Genomic DNA, 18,631 nt, shown 5'->3' with positions numbered 1-18,631 from the left:
ATAACCACGCACAATACACTCTATACTTGTACCATCGTCATCGTTATCGTCAACCGCGTCACAGTCATACCATCGTTTGATATAACATCATAATCTTACTAACATCAATATCATGGCTCCTAAGAAACGCCCGCTACCATTCAAACCCGTCAGTGCAGGGAAAGCGAACTTCGAAGGGCAAAGAGCTGCCATTCGACAGAATGTGGAGATATTCAAGACCAAGGAGGACCATCACCGTAGGATTTTCAAATATCTCGTGGCGGAGCTATATGCTCGGAGCGAACGCCAGGGAGATGACGAAATCACAGCAGAGCAACATGATATTGTGGAAAGACTCAGAAGCAACGCCAGTGATTTCAACTTGCTCTATGGTGGGGATAGCGACTTTGAAAATGGGAGCGAAGAAATGGTTGATGCTGAGGAAGAAGCATATTTGATATCTCAAAGAGACGAAGTCATTCAGCAAGTCCTCGAGCAGCTCGATAAACCTATAGTCATGCGCGTGGATGTCGAATCATCATCTTCTCCGGAAACAATTATTCTCGAAGAGCCAGAGATCTTGGACACAACCGAAAGTTTCGAGGCACAGTATACGGATGACGAAATGGGGATCATATGTGGCCTTGCCGATTTGACCGGCGCATCATATCATCGAGCTGAGCAGTGTTTATCCGCAACCCACTGGGATCTGGAACTCGCTCTATCATACCTTGAAGAAGACCGACTCGCTTCGAGTACTGGAGGCCTTACAAATGATCAAAGTGATGCCTTTATCAAATTCATTCAGGATAGGCCCGTACAGCATGTATCGGTGGGATCGAGTGATGGTGCAAAAAGACGGGCTCTGGGACCGCAAGAGAGCGTCAACTTGATCGCGGCACTTAGGATCAAGTTGCAGCATGCCAAAGAGCAGATCGCCGCTGGATACCCACAAAACGAGGAGTTTGAACGTGCCGGCAGTAAAATAAGAGTAGAAGAGGTAATTGGGGAAACTGACTCAGGCTTGTCACAGATTGAAGCTGCATACACTGCACCAGCGAACAAGCTAGATACCACAAAGAAAAGAAAACCCAGAATGCGAAAAGGCCTGTCTCACTCTGGCCAACCTCTATGGCTCGATGCTGCAGACAACGTCATTTCCTGCGCCGGCTTCCAAGGCACACCATACCAACAATACCTCCAAATGCGACGCCGTCTCCAAATCCAACATTACGGACACGAAGCCATTCCCTCCGACGACCCTCATCGCGGCATACCGACAAGAGAACGATGTCCACCACCTTTTGTACAAGAAGTATCCGACGACGAAGGAGATGACAATGCCGTTTTCTTCGAAGAAGAAGACCCAACCGACGACATCCAGGCCATCATAGATGTCATTCTCGCCCAAGAAGCAAAGGAAGCACAGGAAGTCGTGAAAAAAGTCAAAGCCGCGTAGCTCGCGCATGTCGAAGCCCTCGATAGAACTGTCAACGACATTTCCGGAACAGGCGATGAAGTAGACTCTGTAATCGGCGATGAGGCAGACTCGGTGATTCGCAGCCTAGAAGGAGACACGCGGGTCAACTCTCCTGTCAGCGGCGATGAAGGCCAAGATGAACTCACCATAACCCCCGCGTTAAGAGATCTATCACAGCCCAAGAAACTCTACATGAGGGTCCGGTTTAACCTCGGCGGTGGCGTCGAAGTCGCGCCGGGTGAGGTGAGCAATGAGGCTGCTGAAACTGAGGAGTTAGAACAGGAGGGGCAATTGGAAGAGGAGGGGCAGGTGGAAGAGACTGAGCAGGTGGAAGAGACAGCAAAGGGGGAAGAAATAGAGCAGGTTGAGGAGGAAGAGGAGGGAGAGAGAGGGAAGCGTGGGATGGGACCGGAACGGGAGAGGACGGCGGATGAGATAGAGAAGAGGAGGAAGTTGTTTGTTTCCGAGGAGGAGGATGCGTGGGATGGAACGTTTAGTGATGAGGAGTTGGATTTGGACGAGGGTATGGACGAGGAGGAAGAAGAGGAAGAAGAGGAGGGAGAGTCAGCTGGTGATACTGAGATCGGGATGGATGATGAAAAGGAGAGTGAGGTCGAGCGAGGTAGGGAAGAGTATCAGGGCGAGGGGCAGGGGGCCGAGAAGAAAGAGAATGAAGGAGAAGTAGGCAAAGAGAAGGAGGATCAGGGCAGAGTCGATGAGTTGATGATGATTTAGTGAGGTCTGTTAGAGACGTGGTTAGCAATAGTCTTAGGGCATCCATTGCGCGAGTCTAGTCATTTTTCTAGACGTGAAATCAAAGGGTTTCATATGAACGTGTATTTTCGTCCGATGCATTGCCTCATCATTGTCACGATAATCACCATGATAGCAGTCCGAAGCACTGGTTCCATTGATGGGTACAGAAAGAGGTAGCTGTATTTGCAAACAATGCACGGGTATTGACTACGTATCGGTAGTGAATCATCAAAAAAGAATCTATACAGGGGGAGACCGCGCCAGTAATGTAGGTATGTTTGGAACAAGAGCCATAGGATAAGGCTCTAATTGCGTCTCGTCTGTCGTCCCAATGTCCTCCATTTCTTCAACCTGAGAGCATATTCCTGTGCATAGTGAAATCCATTCCTATACGCAAGTCGTCTCTCAACAGAGCCCCTTACTCGCTGTCCATGAACTCAACCATGACACTTGCGCCCTTAAGACCAGCAGCTTCGACCGTTTCGTCCAGATGCTCGATAAGGTTCTTGCCCATGAAAGAAAGATCAAACTCGGCGCCTTGCTTGCCCTCCCAGGGTACATCAGACTTGATCCATTCGTACACGCGGCGTACAGGATCTGCGAGGTTGAATCGGCGGACAATGGGTCGACCTGATGGGCCTCGGAACTGGATGCGTGTGGTTACCTTTGGGTCGGTAACTGTAGGCTCTGTGTGAGGAGCTTGTGCGGAAATGGCGGCAAAGGCTGGATTTGACGGAGCAGCCTCTGGCTCTGGCTCTGGTGCAGCTTCTTCGGCCTTGCCCTTGCCCTTGATGTTGTCGGTCGATTTAGTGAGAGCATCCGGATCGTCTTCCTGTGGGCCTTTGCCATTCTCCAAGCTGTTTTGCAGTGCCATCTCTAACATCTCCTCCTCAGTCATGCGGTTGACGTCCTTTTTCTTCGACTCTGACTTTCGCTTCGCCACTGGGTTCTTCGCATTGACATTCAAGCTGTAGCGGTCGAGGAACTCGTGAAGCTGGGCGTGGAACTCGACGGCCTCGGGTATCGGTGGGCCTGACCATACTTTGACCTGTTCACCAGTTCGAGGGTCGACAATGGCGATGTGTGGGTAAGCATCTGAGCTGTCGCGAGCGTGGAAGTAGTAGTTCATGTACTGTTGTCCACGCTGATCGTCCTTTGCGTACTGCAGGAAGATGAAGTTCTCGCGGACAGTCGCTTTGATGTCTTCGTTCTTCCAGATGTCTCTGTTCAGTCGCTGGCAGTCGAAGATTGCAGGATCCTGAATGTTAACGAGGAGCCACTTCTCTTCATCCTTGCCCATGTCGCGTGCCTTCTCCCACGAGCCCTGATACATTATTTCAAATGGTGGCCGGAATAGCTCTGCGAGCATGTTCATCTTAGAAGACTGCTCGGACGCACCTCCCGTTGCGGTCGCGAGTTCTCGTCGCCGCGTGCTCGAATCTGTGCTAGCGTCCCAGACGTTCGTGTGGGTTGTGTGTTGGTTGAAGATACCAGCGCGGCCTAAATTTGAATGGGTCAGTCAATTGTGAAAGTGGCATGCGAGAAGTGCGGCATACCAGTTCGGCGACGAGCCAGCTGTTCTTGCACTAGAGCATCTATGTCCTCCTCTTCGTCGGCAGGGCCCCAATTGGAGCCAGGACCGACCAGGGTCTCTGTCGTCCGTTGCATAGGCGCGCGAACTTCGTCGACACCAGCTCCTCCAGGTCCACCACCGCCGTACATCTCCTCTTGTAACCGCCGCGCCATGGCCTCGTCGTCCTCAACACCAGGTTGACTTCTTGAAGGCTGGTTTGTGCCCGAAGGAGTGGCATCGAAGTCCATGTCATCGTCGGAATCGATATTTATAGGATTCTGTGCGGTGGCGGCTGGGGCAGGTTGTGATGGTGCGGATGGAGTGAAGTCGAGCCCCGGGGCATCGAAGAAGAGTTGTATAGCCTGCTCAAAGTTGCCATCGGTCAAACGCAGATACTGCGAAGCCTTTTCAGGATCACACGAAGTGATGCTGCAGAAATTGAGCACGGATTCCTCATCCATCTTGGGCGCGTGTTTGCGTTTTGCTCGCCAGTGATTACGTCTAACGAGAAGTACCGGGCGTAGGGCCGTGTGTCTGAGCGTCTGGCGCAATAAACGAAATGCTTTGCGAGTACGGAAAGCTATTCCGCGGAGGCTGCTTGGGTCTGGAGTGTGAGGTTACAAAGGAGGGCGCTGAGAAATTCCGTGTGGCGGTTGCGATTGAGGTGCAAGTAAACCGTGGCGGGGCAGAGTACTATGTACCTTTCAAACTTTCTGATCAACAATAACCGGACACCCTGTTCCCACGCAAAGGGGTGATAATGTACAAGTAAAGGAGATCCTTCGATAAGAGCGGATGCACTGCACAAGGTGAGGTTTGTGTGCGGTGCGTGTCGATATGACTGCTGGGCGGATGGTGACAGGCACAAGCTCGGCTTGTTTGGCTGTTCCGGTACACAGAAACCGTCGCGGGGCAAACTGTCACCAAAGGAGGCGAATTGCAGTTCTGGATGTGGTTGTAGGAGGGAATTAGAGTAAGAGACGTCGACTGTAAGAGAATCACGTCGAAGACGCGGTGCGTTTGTCCACAACTAATGCAGGCAGCGGCGAGTGCGTCATTCGGGGCCCCGTGCGGCAGACCCCTGTCGCCTCACTGGTGAATGTCCGATACACGACATGTGGCAATCACCGCGAATACACTACGCCCCTCTTGGCCTCTATCCCCGTCGGGTCGTCCGTCTTTCTCGCCAGCCGACAGGACACGTCCTCCGTTTCTGCCTGTCGTCTTTGCCATATTTAGGCCTCTGGTTTGATCGCCAAAAAAGCCATTTGCGTCTGCATCACCACTACCACACGCCAGCCGATTTTCAACATGGCGGCAGAGCTAACTCCAGAAGCCAAAGAGCTTTCGCTGGTGGGAAAGGTTGAGATGCGCATAGCACTTGCCAGCTCAGACAAGAAACTTGAAGACTTGCTCAAGACCTATCTTCCACCGCTGCTATTGAAGCTCGGGTCGGAAAGTGCTGCTGTGCGCAATAAGGTAAGAGACTTGATCATGAACACATTCTGTGGCCCCTGTTTCCCTTGGTCGCCGCTGATAGCGGGTTTCCTAGGTCATTTCCATTTGCCAACACATCAATACGCGCATCAAATCACAGTACGCATCTCTTGTTCAATATAATCGCCGAGATCTTTCAGCTGACACAATCATACAGAGATATCAAGCTCCCAGTGAGTGCTCTTCTAAAGCAGTACAAAGAACATGGGCATGTCGCCCTCATTCGGCATTTCGACATCCTGTACATTCAACAGGGCATATCGCGTCTTTCCGTAGCTGAACGGCTGGAACTTCTCCCGGTATTACTTCAAGGTATCGCCAAGGATTACGAGAAATCTGAACAACATACCTCTCAACTGTTTCATCTTATTCTGCGCCTTTTGGTCCTCTTCAAATTACCTCTCCGAGGTAGTAAAGAAGACGACGAGCTGAGAGCCAAATTGGGTCTCTCCGATGATGACGCGCAATTTTTATCCAAGTGGTTTGGAAAACTACTTTTGTTGACTATTGTTCGAACAAGCAACCCGCAAGATACCGCATCTTTAAAGTGTCCTGGGCTTTCGTCTGAAGAATACAAGTTCCTTACACTTCAAGGAAAGCCAGATGCTTGGGATCCTAGTGCAGATGCCGGTCTGAATCTGCCTGAATCAAAAGCCTTAGTTGCGCGACTCATGGCAAGTGGGTTGTTCAATGATGACGAAAAGTTCTTGCCGGCACTATTTGCATCTGCTGATACCAACTCCCGGATATCTGAGGTTGGCGAGGATACTTTGAAGCGCGTCATGTTATCCAAAGATATGGAACAACCGGAACTTGTAGAGAGTTTATTCGAACTCTACTTCGGCTCTAGTTCAGCTGGCGGGTCGCTTCCCGTAAAGACACCGTTGCGCATCAAGATCTTAACTGTGCTCTCCAAGTCTGTGAAATGCACAACGTACCCACGACAAATAGCAAGGATTGTTGAAGAAGGCCTCCTCTCGCCCGAGTTGAATGCGACCAACAAAACCGCTGGAAGAGAAGCTTCGAAGTTCCGCTCAGCTATATTTTCTCTTGTCAACTTTGTCGCCCGACATGGAGCAGTATCGGATTTATCTCAAGTTGCTGAGAGTCTTGTTGGAAATCTGAGGGCTTTCATTCAAGACCAAGGCTGGCCAACCCCAGACCGCGACCAAGATATGGAGCTTCGGGGCTACGGCTATGAAACTATTGGACTCTTGGCCAAAGCTGCCCCAGAAAAAATACTATTGGAGCCATCGCTTGATCTTCTGGAGTTTCTGTTTCGATCATTACGTGAAGATTCAGCTGGCAAAGATGTGGCGGTTAGTATAGAAGAGGCCCTTTCTTCTGTGCTTGGAGCGTTCTCAAAACCGTTCGATGCTTCAATTATGCCCAGGTTCAGACAGATACTGCTCCGATATGCTACTATAGATCAGGAAAATACACCAGCCTCGGACAGATTCACGAGAAGTACTCGTTATGTCGCCACACGTTTCGCGAATCGCTGCCTTCCCTACGCAGACGTCCTTGCGCGATGGATAGATATCCTTGCTGTTAGCGGGGGTCCAAACGATCGACACGAATTGATAGAGGAAGGAAGGCGAGGCCTTGACCCCTATTGGTTCAGAATGTCCAACACTCCACCAGGTGAGCGCGAGCAGACCAAATTGGTTTTTCCAGACTTTGACAAACTGGTCAACTTTGTCATTGCGCAACAAGGGCAAGATGCCGACGCGATGGAAATCGACCCGTCAGAAGACCCTCTTGTCCAAGTTAGATACTTCCAACAAGAATTCCCAAGTACCCTCCCGACCGTCATCAGCTTTTGCTCTAGCGTCGCTATGCAATCTGCTTTGGTTGAGAAAGGTATAGATCAGGATATCCCAGAAGATTGGGAGAGAAAGCTTGATACGCAGATGACTACAGATATGCGCGCTCGGCAAGCATTTCGGGCATACGCAGCAAACGACGCCCACGCCCGCTCTCTGGCAGTGTTATTGCGCGCTAGCTTCGATAGGCTCACACGAGACGATGTCAGCGACATTGGAGATATAGGCACCACGTTTGTGCGAATACTTTCCTTGCTCCCACAGAAACATTGGGTGCAAGCAAAGGTTGTTCAGGACTTCCGTGAACTGCGACGATCTATCATGTCAAATAATCCAGCACGGCGTCTTGCTGCTGCGCACGCATACGGCCTGTTAGCGTCACATGAGAGTGCTGATCAAACTGCACTACAAAGTGAGCAAGTCGCCTTCTTTGAAAAGTTGGACACTTGGAAGACAGCGATTGGTGCTGATATCAATCAAATCAGTGGCATTATCCTGGCACTCGGTTACTACTACAGTAGAAGATTTTGGAGGGAGAACGCCGCATCCCCAGTCATCACGGATGATCATCCTGTCCATCAGCTGGTTCGCTCCCTGGTTGCCATCATGCAGGAGTCTCGAGATGCGACACTGAAGAATGCAGCCTTTAGTTGCATCGATCAGCTTAGTCTCTTCTACGTGATCACCCCATCACTGCTTTCTAAACACGCCAAAGTTGAAGATATCGCCCAGCATATTTATGACTCTGCTAAGACAGGCACCACCAGTGCGATACTGGCATTGGGTCATTTGTCTATGATCACTGAGGAAGCAGAGCCCGGCTCGGATGATGCATCCGATTACAAGGCCATACAAGACAAATTGTACGAGCTTCATGAGGTGCGTCAACCAGAGGTTCACTTCTCGGTAGGCGAGGCGTTGAGCTGTCTCGCAAGCGGCTGGGAATCGAAAGCTTTGACTGCCGAGCTAGATGTCTTGGATCCGAACCAGCCCGTAGAGCCATGGGATGCACCCCTCAAAACGCCATCTGGACCCAAACGGGAAAAGACACTTGGAGTGGTACTGGAAAAGACCTTGAAGGGCTGTGTGCAGACGAAACCATCCCTCAAGAAAGCGTCGGTGATATGGTTACTGTGTCTACTCCAGTACTGCGGACACAAGCCTGAGATGCAGGGTTATCTTGGGCAATGCCAGGTCGCATTCAAAAACTGTCTTTCTGACCGCGATGAGATTGTACAAGAGGCGGCCTCGCGAGGACTTGGATTGGTCTATGAAAAGGGAGACCGGCAGCTGAAGGATGACCTTGTCCGTGACTTGGTCGGTTCATTTTCAGACAACAAGTCGAAGATGGCGGGTACCGTCACAGATGACACGCAGCTCTTCGAGCCCGGCGCATTACCCACTGGCGACGGCTCTATTACAACCTACAAGGATATCTTGAACTTGGCAGCCGAAGTGGGTGACTCGAGCTTGGTTTACCGCTTCATGTCTATGGCTTCAAACAATTCCATCTGGTCTAGTCGAGCTGCGTTTGGACGATTTGGACTAAGCAACATTTTCTCGGACTCAAGCGTCGATGGCTACCTTGCATCAAATCCGAAACTATACCCGAAGCTCTATCGATATAGGTATGAACTGTGAGAGACAACTATGAAGAAGTGCTGCTGACCAATATCTAGGTTCGATCCCAACACTAATGTGCAACGTTCGATGAACGACATCTGGAATGCCCTTGTCAAGGACTCTTCGGCAACGATAGACAAGCATTTTGATGCAATCATGGACGATCTTCTTGTCAGCATCCTCACAAAAGAGTGGCGAGTTCGCCAGGCTTCTTGTGCAGCCATTGCAGATCTGGTACAAGGACGCAGTATTGACAAGGTGAGCATTCATATCTATTGTGGTGCCTAAGCTAACAATATTTTGCAGTACGAGAAGTACCTTGACGCCATCTGGGAAAAGACATTCAAGGTCCTGGACGATATCAAAGAAACGGTCCGTGTGGCTGCAGCGTCCCTTGCTCGTGTCCTTACTGGTATTTTAACCCGCTCTTTGGAAGCCGGAGATTCATCATTGAAGTCTGCGACCGTTCAGCTTGAGCGTGTCATACCTTTCCTCTTTTCAAACTCCGGTCTGGAGTCGTCGGCTGAGGAAGTTCGTCTCTTCTCCGTACACACTCTCCTTCAAATTGTGAAGAAGAGCAACGCAAAGACACTCAATCCACATGTACCTGAACTAGTCGAGCGCCTACTCGGCTTGCTCAGCAGTCTGGAACCAGAAGCAGTCAACTACGTTCATCTCAACGCCAGCAAATACAACCTTACAGAGCAAAAAATTGACGACATGCGCCTCGCCAGCGTACGCCAGTCGCCATTGACAGAATCTGTAGAGCGCTGTCTCGACCTTGCAGATGCAGACACTATGGCTGCACTAGTCCCACGTATCGAAGCCGCCATGAAGAACGCAGTCGGTCTTCCATCAAAAGTAGGATGCTCACGAGTACTCGTCACACTCGCCACTCGCCATCGCTTCCTTTTCAACCCCTACGCCGACGGATTCCTCAAGCTAATCCAGAAGCAAATCCACGACCGCAACGAAACAGTCAGCTCGTCGTACGCAGCAGCAGCAGGTTATCTCGCACGCCTAGCATCCGACAAGCAAATTCTCTCCACCTTCGCCTTCGTCAACAAACTCTACTTCGAGTCTGAGGAAAACAGCGACAGAAACCGTTTACTAGCCGCAGACATAATGCGCGCCATAAGCACCCACGCAACCGATCGCTTCAACTCTTTCGCCGCAGACTTCCTGCCTTTCATCTTCCTCGCTAAACACGACTCGGAAGAGCAAATTCGTAAGAGCTTCGGCGAAACATGGGACGACCATGTCGCTGGACCCCGCGCTGTAGCTTTGTACCTAAAGGAAATCCTCGCACTTTCAGACACGCATCTCGAGAGTCGACAGTGGGCTATCAAGCACACGGCTGCCAAGACGGTCGCGGATTGCGTGCTGCAAATTACGAATGCGGTTGGTAGCGAAAAGATTGATGCTGCGACTGCGAAGACGATCTGGCCTGTGTTGGATAAGGCACTCAGTGGGAAGAGTTGGGATGGCAAGGAAGTTGTGCTTGAGGCTTTTGTGCGATTTGTAGAGCGTTCCGAAGCGTACTGGATGGATGCAGGGAACAAGGATGTTGCGAAGCAGCTCGAAAAGGTAGCTACGCGGGAGAGTAAGAGACAGGAGGGCAAGAATGAGAAGGTCGTTGCTGGGGTTTTGGAGAAGCTAAGAGGACATTTGGGGGTTTAGTAGCATGTTGTTGATTCATTGTTGTAAACACCCCTTTCTTCTTTGTATCTAGAAATACATACAATTTTGGGGATTTTCGAGGCATAGAATTGTTCAAGCCCCCTTATCCTGCTTCAACGCCTCCTCCAACGCCCGATCCGCACTTACTTCCTTCTCGGCCCCGTCAATCACTCTTCTCAAGCCCTTTGCGCACGCCGCTAACTTCTCTCGCTCATCATCGTCCAGCTCGATCGGCATCGCGCGTATAATGCCTTTTCTACCTATCACCGCCGGCATGCTAAGACAGCAGCCTAGATCTGGCTGGTAGAATGACAGTGGGCGCACGGAACGTGAGTCGAATAAGATGTACTTGCAGATGCTAGCGGCGATGTTGCCGATGCCGAAAGCGGTGCAGCCTTTTGCAGCGATGATGGTACCCGCCGCACCGCGTGTGTGGTCTGAGATGCTGGCTTTGAATTCTTCAGTTAGGGTTGAGGGGGGAAGGGCGAGGGCGAGAGGTGTTGTGCCGATTGTGGCGGAGGACCAGGCGATCTGTTGGAAGTTAGTATCGTTTTATATCCTAGCATCCTTTTCGCTTCCAAAAAATCTAGTACTCGTTCTTGTAACCGGGTAAGGGACGTGATGGTGATGATTGAGTAGTTTTTTGCTTTTGATAGTGGCCAAAGTAAGAAAGAAGAAGAAGAATGAAGAAACTCACAAACTGACTATCCCCATGCTCCCCCAGAACATACGCATCAATACTATTCGGCGCGACCTCCGCCTTCTCCGCCAGCACTCCCCTTAACCTCGCCGAATCTAGACTCGTCCCCGTCCCCAACACCTGGCTCTCAGGCAACCCACTCATCTTCCTCGCAAAATACGTCAGAATATCCACGGGATTCGCCACAAGCAGCAGAATCGTATGCGGATTCATCGGTGCCATGGCGCCAAATATGCTTTCTAAGATGTGCAGGTTGCGACTCAAGAGTGAGAGGCGCGATTCACCGGTCTTCTGCTTGGCGCCAGCGGTAATGACGACAATATCTGCTTGCCCGGCTTCGGCGTGCGTGGCGGCACGCACGCGGACGCCGCTGCCGCCGCGGTAGGTGGCGTCGGAGAGGTCACGGACTTGGGCTTCGAGGAGGGATTGCTTGAGGTCTACGAGGAGGACTTCGGAGCAGATGGGTTGCAGGATGAGGGTGTAGGCGAGGGTGGAGCCTACGTCGCCGCAGCCGAGGATGGCGATTGTGGTTTTGAGTTTGGGTTGGGTCATTGTTTTATCGTCTCTTTTTGGATGTTGAGTTGGTGTTGTTGATGGTCGTGGTGCTCTTTATTGGTTTGGAGTAGGAATTGGCAAGAGGCCTGTAGTGGTTGTGGGAAAAAGCAAATATACGTTGTTTTTCTAGGTCCGGGTATGGCAGGTAAAAGGGATATAAGCAAGAAGAGCGAGGGAAAGAATCTGAATGTTATATACACTTCCCGTAGGTAGGCTCGTGTAGTCGTCCGTTGTTCTACGTTGCCAAGAGCTAGGCATGCGAAATGTGGCGTGATGCCACCCTGCAGATGGCAGGCTCAGCCACTTAACATGCGCTTCATCCCACTTTATTAGTTGAACAACGGTATTCAATGACAAACCTATTGACAAATTGCAAATGTTTCCAGATATATGATGTACCGCGGACCTACCGTGGCAGTACTTAGTAGTGTTACTACTCTGTTGGTCCGTGGACCGCTAAACTTGGTTCATCTCTCGACATAATATCACTTAACAGGAACAATCGAACCTCACATAATTATCCCTTTCTCTGCATTGGCTATACGCAAAGACTGATGTTCATCACATGATTTAGCCCTAGTCAGGAATAAGGATCTTGGTATCCTAGTTAGCCTTGACCTGAAGGATGAAAGGAGTGGTATTTAAAGCTGATTGAGGTGAATTACAATGGAGCAGTTTGTGAAAAAGACAGCGAAGATACAGGGATGAACTTGGGGCCGCATAACACTTAATAAGTCAACTTCTGGGCAATCTGATGGAAGGTGAGTAAAGAAAAGAAAAGGAATCCCCTACTTGTGCCCTTCCAGTTAGATCACCTGATACTTTCCTGCACCCAGATATCCACAGGTTAGTATCGATCGCTGCCTTAGCAACTTCCTCATTCCGATCCTTCATTGTTGTGCTCCTAGAAAGCAAGTTTGATGCTTACCTAAATGGACAATGTCGCGGTCGTGCAAATCCGCAATACCTTCCAAGATGGCTTTGAGAATTTCTTTTCGAGCTCGTAGCGATGCCTGACCTTGAACCTGATTTATGAGGTCTTTATCTAGGTATTCGTACACGAGTATGGGTCGATCTGGTATGGTATCTACTGGCAGTCGTACGCGAGGAGTGTGAGGAAGCCTCGGTCGGATTTCCTCGTTGAAGCCCGAAATCATGTTTTTAGGTATGTCCTTCAGTATGAAGTTTTCATTCCTGGACCTTTAGAGGCATTAGTTATCAGAGCAAGTACGATATGGGAGGTGGCTCCAACGACGCTAGCCAAACGCGACCAACATGTGGTCTTTCCTGAATCAGCTTTTTGAATATGTAAGATCGCCCAGTTGAGCCAACTAGATTGAGCGACCTTGAGGCTGCCATTTCAATGTATGCCTGGTGTATGTTCCGCCCGCCGCAGCTGAAGGGGCGATGAACGTAGGAAAAGACTTGACAGCAAAGATGGGCTTGGCATCACGTGTGGGTATAGCCAGTTCAGGCGTTTGTCAACCGTCAATGTGACATTCACTATTGATGAGTGCTGACCAACTAAGACGTGGTCTATTTCCTTAGCTCACGTATCTGGAGAAGGGTAAGGAAGCAATAAGTGAAACGAAGACCTTTGCGCTGCACTAGGGATCGAAACTGTTTGTTTTCCTTTTATCTTTTCTTAGAATGGAAGGCGTGTGGCGGCTTATATGAATCGATTCCCAGATGGGCACTGGTAACAATTTTACTCTTTCTACAATATAGAGCAGGCACGACTGAATCTGTTGTGAGACGCTGGTGTTGTGTATAGCTTCGGAAGATGCACATGAAGCGACTGCAGGAATTATTGCTCGTCCAAGTAGATATTTCTGAGCGATTAGACTTCTGCATTTTTTCTGACTCCGAAGTGTGCGTTCGAGCTAGACTTCACAGTGAAAAGCATCCAGTGTGGGCCACAAAAGGTTACATTCACCATTTGAAAAATCTTTGTCTCGTTGTTTTTGCCACCAAATTGAACAGAATCCGGTTGGCTTGCGGCGGGGTTTCATCATGCGGCCCTTTGTCTCAAACTTCACAGCGTCATTCACGCTTAGATCATCTTGTGAGGAAGAAATCTTGCTTTTCTATTCCAGTTCCTATACAATATCATACCGCTCTACTGATCATTATGCAGTTTGGCCCTCGCGAGTAAGATTGTCGATAGATCAAAGGCACGCCCACGACACGAATTTGTAACATTCTTAATATCACAGTCGGGCAAGCCCAATACACAAGCATGGTCAGCTTCAAGAAGATCATGGATTCCTCAACAAAAAATGACAGCAATATCAAGCAAAACACGCCAAACACCAAGTGGTCAGATGAAGGCGACAATGCGACAAGAAAACAAGCAAATCATGAAACTTGTGAGAAGCAGATTACAAACTCATCATTCAACTGTGGTAATCAAGAGGAATTTTATTTCCATGATCTAGAAATTCTTACTCCCGCTATGGAGAAGCGACAAGGTAGAAGTGAGGAGGAAAAAGCCTGGGACAGTTCTATGCCACGGTATTACTCTGTAAAGAACATATATAACTCTGGGCCAGAAGGCGAAAACCAACCCACATGGGCAACATGGAAAATGCATGAACAAGAGCATAGGGAATACACTCTTTATCGGCTAACTGATCAGGACGTATCAAGCCTGTATCCAGTATCTCCGGCATCTGACCATACACTACGTTCACATCGGCATGCAGTAGTTTTTCCGGTATCCCTACCAGGAACAGCTCATAAACAGCATGAGGAAAATGAAAATGAAACCATGAACACGCTTACAAGAAGAGACTCTGGGGTTGTACATTCCTACGCGGGATTACCAATATCCATTGAAAAAGCTATTAATACGAACAAGCCACTACCTCCAGTACCACGTATTAAACCAGCATCAAGGCCGGGTCCGAAGGCAGGTGTTCCTTCTTCACCTCGCCCCATCACATGCCCCCAGAATATCAAGACTTTGTCCAAGAAACTCAAGTCCAAGACTGACCAGAGTTCTCCGCGGTGGAAGGGACTTCACTTGACAGTTCCCCAAGTAACCCTCAAATCCAAGATTTCATTCCCAGGCCTACTCACAGCTTCCAAAAACGGCTCAATTAAAAACATTGCTGTAGAATGCGACGGCATTAGCAGCTCTGCAAATGTTGTCTCCCTCCCAATCAAGCACACCAACGCCCTTCTAGGCCCATATCCATCTGAAACCACATCCAGTGCAAAGCCCAATGTAGAGAAAACACTCTCACTACCTTTGCACGTTCCAGCGTATGGTCCCACATATTCGATCAACGCCGCGGATATGAAGGCAAACATAAAACCCGTGGTGGTACGTGACCATGCACCCCCAATACACTGGCGAGATGCTTTTGTCGAATCTGTATTTGAAGCTAGTGAGTTTATTAAGCAGAGTGCGAGGGAGAAGCTCGATGGAGTTATGTGTGTAAGTCGACGAAGAAAGAATTCGGATGCTAGCTTTATGTGTCAGGGTGTAGGGAATGAAGGGCTTGATACGTGGAGCTAGTGCCAAAAAAACCAGCATCGTTGCTACCTGGCTATTTATTTTGATTCAAAGACTATTAAGTCTCATAAACCTGGCTGGACGTCGTCGCAAGTTTAAGCTTGCGACTCTCCCTATGAAAAACTCAGATCGCCACCTGTTGCTTCGCACACATCAAACCCGAGAACGGAAACTCGGAATTGCTTGAAGTGAGAGATTAATAATTGCATACCACCCAATCAATGTGCGAATCTGAAATCCAACCTCTTCATACCCTCATCTTTTGTCGATAACAAATAATCTTGCTGCTCCTCCTTTGTCATCGCATTCCATTTCCTGTCTCTGACTTTATTCCTCCAGATGTAGAATAGCTTCACCAAGTAGAACAAAATGATGTTGAAGGAGCAAATCGCAAGCAATATCTTGTTGCCGCGTCGATACAGTGGCTTATCATCATCGCGGTAGATGTTCGTTGCGATGATGTTTCCTGATTGGACAAACATGTTGTAAAGAGCAGCAGAAACAGCGCGGGTCCGGACTGCATTGCTGTTCTTGGCGTTCCAGCCCACAAGGATAGCGTGGCAATATGGATAGCTTAGGAGTCCAGTAAGCAGTGCGTATCGAATCCAAGGACTGGCGCTTGCAGGCAAAGTTACTAAGCCAACCAGCCACGGGAAAATCCAGATGTTACTAATACTGCTGATGATGGCTCGCTCCTTTACTCTCTCGGAAAGCCAGGTAAGGATGAGCAGTTGCACGGCAAACAGGAATTGCGACGGAATGGTGAGCAAGTTGGCTTTAAAGACGGAAAAGCCGAGCTGTCGCAGGATGTACGAGAGATATGTGTTCGGCGGAGCAGGAGGAATGTATGCCGTCAAGCCAATAATGTAGAGCGGCCACTGTTCCCAATCGAAGCAGGATTTCAAAAGATGGCCGATGCCAACGGCTTGACGGTTGTTCATGTCACCTTTGGAAGGGCTACTAGAGTCAGCACTGTAGCAAAGGTACGTATTATGCCACTTACTCATCACGGAGGACTCTGTTGACGAGAATGTATTCCTCATGATCAGTGAACCATCCGTTCTTGCCTCGGAACCAGTGCTTCGTTTGAGTGGGACCAGGAGGCATTAAACCCCAGGACAGCAAACCAATGAAGCAGGTGATGACGCCCTCGATAAGAAACCTAGCATACCACTCAGCATCGGCTCTCACAATTAGATCTAGTAACATACAAATATTGCCACCCTGACCAGCCGTTGATTCCTCGCATTTGCAGGACACCAGCTGCAATCAATGATCCAGCAATTTGGCAAGTACTAAGAGCGGTCCAGAAGAAAGCCAGACGCTTCGGGAGTTCATTGGATTTCTAGGGTAATGTTAGAATACGTCTATCGAGTGACACCAATCGTACACGTACGAAGTAGTAAGTAAGCCATAGCACGATGTCGGGGATAAAGCCACCCATTGCTAATCCTAGCAATCCACGGATTACATAGTATACCGCTTTTGACTTCATTGCTGCCTGAGATGCGCTGACAATTGACCACGCGCAGATGATGAAAGGAATCCATCGATCGGCGCCGATTGCCTTACTAATGAGGCCACTCGGAAGCTCCGCTGCAAGGAACGAAGCGAGGAATATCTATATAGCATTAGAATTACGATTAAATAGATGGAAAATGTGATAGATACCGTTTGTCCATAATTGAAGTCATTAGTGGTCATGTCTGGAACAAAGTAAGCTACTTGCGGTGCGTTTCTCTCATTCTCTCACTTACTCAATTCTTCCAACTACAAGCATTATTAGCTAGGTGATTTTAATTGGATGAGTAGAAAGCAAGCTTACCATGTTGTCGGAGATAGCGCGATTGATATTTTTCCTGTTCAAGTCCAGTGCGCAAAACATCAGCCAAGCCCAGAACGTAATCCTGAAATCGAGCTGCCAAGGCGTCAGCGTTTTATTTCCTGACTCTCATGAGTTGTCCTTGCTTACTTTACGGACGAGGCGCTTCTCCTCTTCAGATGTCCACTTGTAGTTTGGATCAAATCGATGTCGGTTCTCGTATTTGTTTCGCTCGTAGACTTCTCGCCAATGCTCTGCAACAACGGGATCACTGAAGACATGGTTGTCGCCATTGTCTCCGTATGGCTCCTCAATGTCCCTGGAATCCGCATCTGAAGATCCCGAATCAGTGTGTTTGGGCACGGGTACCTGCTTCTTGCCGTCACCTAGTTCCGCCATCGTGCCCGTTGGCTAAGAAAAAGTAACCAAAAAGAGATGCAGCTGAATACAATTGACAAACAGAAATCAGGGTTCTGGGACTCACATCTGGTGTCTCCGAGCATCTCCGGGGCACTGTATTTAACCTACACGAAAACATTTCTCTTCAAGACGCCGCCACGATGTCGCAACATCAACAGGAATTGACAACATGTTCGAGCGATCCAGACGTATCACTTTGCCGAAGCTACAATCGGCCAAGGAGCGCCGGAAAAGTGTACCCAAGTGACACAAGAAGGACTGTGATTGGGCATCGTCGTTCTTATCTGTGAATCTACTGCCTTCAGAACCGAGATCTGCCATTCAGTGACAGTCATGGCGTCACGCACGGCTCGGCAGCAGTCTGGCAGCTCAAGAGACGCCGGTGCTATGGGGTCGGTGGCTTCAATACCGAACTAAACCCTCCATATGTATACCCTACACTGTAACCACCACAATCTGCTAGCCACTCAAGGTAACCCCCCGAGATAGCGCAATGCAGGACCACAATTGTGGGATACAAGCTGGACATGTTTTCCTGGATGGGCTTGATTAGAGTCTTCATTAGTTGCTGGAAGGCGGCGTTATTGATGGGGGTGTGGTGTTCACGTCAATTTCTCAAGAATGGCGTCAGGAAACCCCATGCACGCCAAGGCTAACGCGTATTCCCGCATACAGGGGACCAACCCCACAACACAACACGAGGGGCGAGTACCGACTTCACTGTTCGTATTTTTGAGAAGTTGGTTGAAATGCTTCTGCGTATGTATCTAGAGATGATGATTGGCGGACCCCAGTACCGGCATCCAGGTAACTGACGCAGAAAGCACGTGGTGATTATATACATGTTGAGATCTCACGGTATAGATTGTACCGGATGTCATGGATGTTCTACTTGGCAACGGCATTTCTGTTTATCTCCGGGATGATCGGTGGACACCTTTGACGAAAGCGAAAGTATTCTCTTTTCCGAACGCACGGTACTCATCGCGTATACATACATACCTGTAAGGAGCCCCACAATCAGACCCATCATCAACTCGAGCTGTTTTTTTCCTTCAATTTCCTCGTTTTGAAAACTTCACACCTAGTTATTCTCCTCCCAATTTATAATGAAGAAGAGTAAGGCAATGTATGTATGAGGATATACATTTCTGAGACAGTGGATATCTCGCTCTCTGCGTTGAAATAATGGGATCAAAG

General features: G+C 49.2%; 7 protein-coding genes across 7 annotated transcripts; 3 read left to right on the top strand and 4 right to left on the bottom strand.

Moving 5' to 3' along the window:
* Positions 1-112: 112 nt before the first annotated feature.
* On the top strand, positions 113-2,194 carry COCCADRAFT_22000 (uncharacterized protein; the record flags this gene model as incomplete). Its single annotated transcript, XM_007708827.1, has 2 exons — positions 113-1,434; positions 1,465-2,194. 2 exons carry the CDS (start codon positions 113-115, stop codon positions 2,192-2,194), a joined length of 2,052 nt encoding a protein of 683 aa, XP_007707017.1.
* A 439-nt stretch (positions 2,195-2,633) lies between these two features.
* On the bottom strand, positions 2,634-4,249 carry COCCADRAFT_32329 (uncharacterized protein; the record flags this gene model as incomplete). The annotated part of the gene is made up of 2 exons (XM_007708859.1): positions 2,634-3,715; positions 3,772-4,249. The coding sequence occupies 2 exons, from the start codon at positions 4,247-4,249 to the stop codon at positions 2,634-2,636; spliced, it is 1,560 nt and encodes a 519-aa protein (XP_007707049.1).
* Positions 4,250-5,099: 850 nt separating this feature from the next.
* COCCADRAFT_82635 (uncharacterized protein) lies at positions 5,100-10,414 on the top strand (the record flags this gene model as incomplete). The annotated part of the gene is made up of 5 exons (XM_007708916.1): positions 5,100-5,267; positions 5,341-5,384; positions 5,443-8,739; positions 8,791-8,992; positions 9,041-10,414. The coding sequence occupies 5 exons, from the start codon at positions 5,100-5,102 to the stop codon at positions 10,412-10,414; spliced, it is 5,085 nt and encodes a 1,694-aa protein (XP_007707106.1).
* A 93-nt stretch (positions 10,415-10,507) lies between these two features.
* COCCADRAFT_82556 (uncharacterized protein) lies at positions 10,508-11,666 on the bottom strand (the record flags this gene model as incomplete). Its single annotated transcript, XM_007708915.1, has 2 exons — positions 10,508-10,945; positions 11,112-11,666. The coding sequence occupies 2 exons, from the start codon at positions 11,664-11,666 to the stop codon at positions 10,508-10,510; spliced, it is 993 nt and encodes a 330-aa protein (XP_007707105.1).
* An 809-nt stretch (positions 11,667-12,475) lies between these two features.
* Positions 12,476-12,826, bottom strand: COCCADRAFT_682 (uncharacterized protein; the record flags this gene model as incomplete). Its single annotated transcript, XM_007708796.1, has 2 exons — positions 12,476-12,495; positions 12,598-12,826. 2 exons carry the CDS (start codon positions 12,824-12,826, stop codon positions 12,476-12,478), a joined length of 249 nt encoding a protein of 82 aa, XP_007706986.1.
* Positions 12,827-14,439: 1,613 nt separating this feature from the next.
* Positions 14,440-15,192, top strand: COCCADRAFT_82680 (uncharacterized protein; the record flags this gene model as incomplete). The annotated part of the gene is made up of 1 exon (XM_007708914.1): positions 14,440-15,192. One exon carries the CDS (start codon positions 14,440-14,442, stop codon positions 15,190-15,192), a length of 753 nt encoding a protein of 250 aa, XP_007707104.1.
* A 215-nt stretch (positions 15,193-15,407) lies between these two features.
* Positions 15,408-17,410, bottom strand: COCCADRAFT_21995 (uncharacterized protein; the record flags this gene model as incomplete). The annotated part of the gene is made up of 8 exons (XM_007708826.1): positions 15,408-16,161; positions 16,193-16,351; positions 16,401-16,534; positions 16,586-16,810; positions 16,861-16,895; positions 16,947-16,959; positions 17,015-17,107; positions 17,162-17,410. 8 exons carry the CDS (start codon positions 17,408-17,410, stop codon positions 15,408-15,410), a joined length of 1,662 nt encoding a protein of 553 aa, XP_007707016.1.
* Positions 17,411-18,631: the final 1,221 nt, after the last annotated feature.

The sequence above is a fragment of the Bipolaris zeicola genome (assembly GCF_000523435.1).
Source record: "Bipolaris zeicola 26-R-13 unplaced genomic scaffold scaffold_4, whole genome shotgun sequence".
NCBI lineage: Eukaryota > Fungi > Ascomycota > Dothideomycetes > Pleosporales > Pleosporaceae > Bipolaris > Bipolaris zeicola.
Note: the sequence above shows the minus strand (reverse complement) of the source record. Positions and strands in the feature narration are given on the sequence as shown.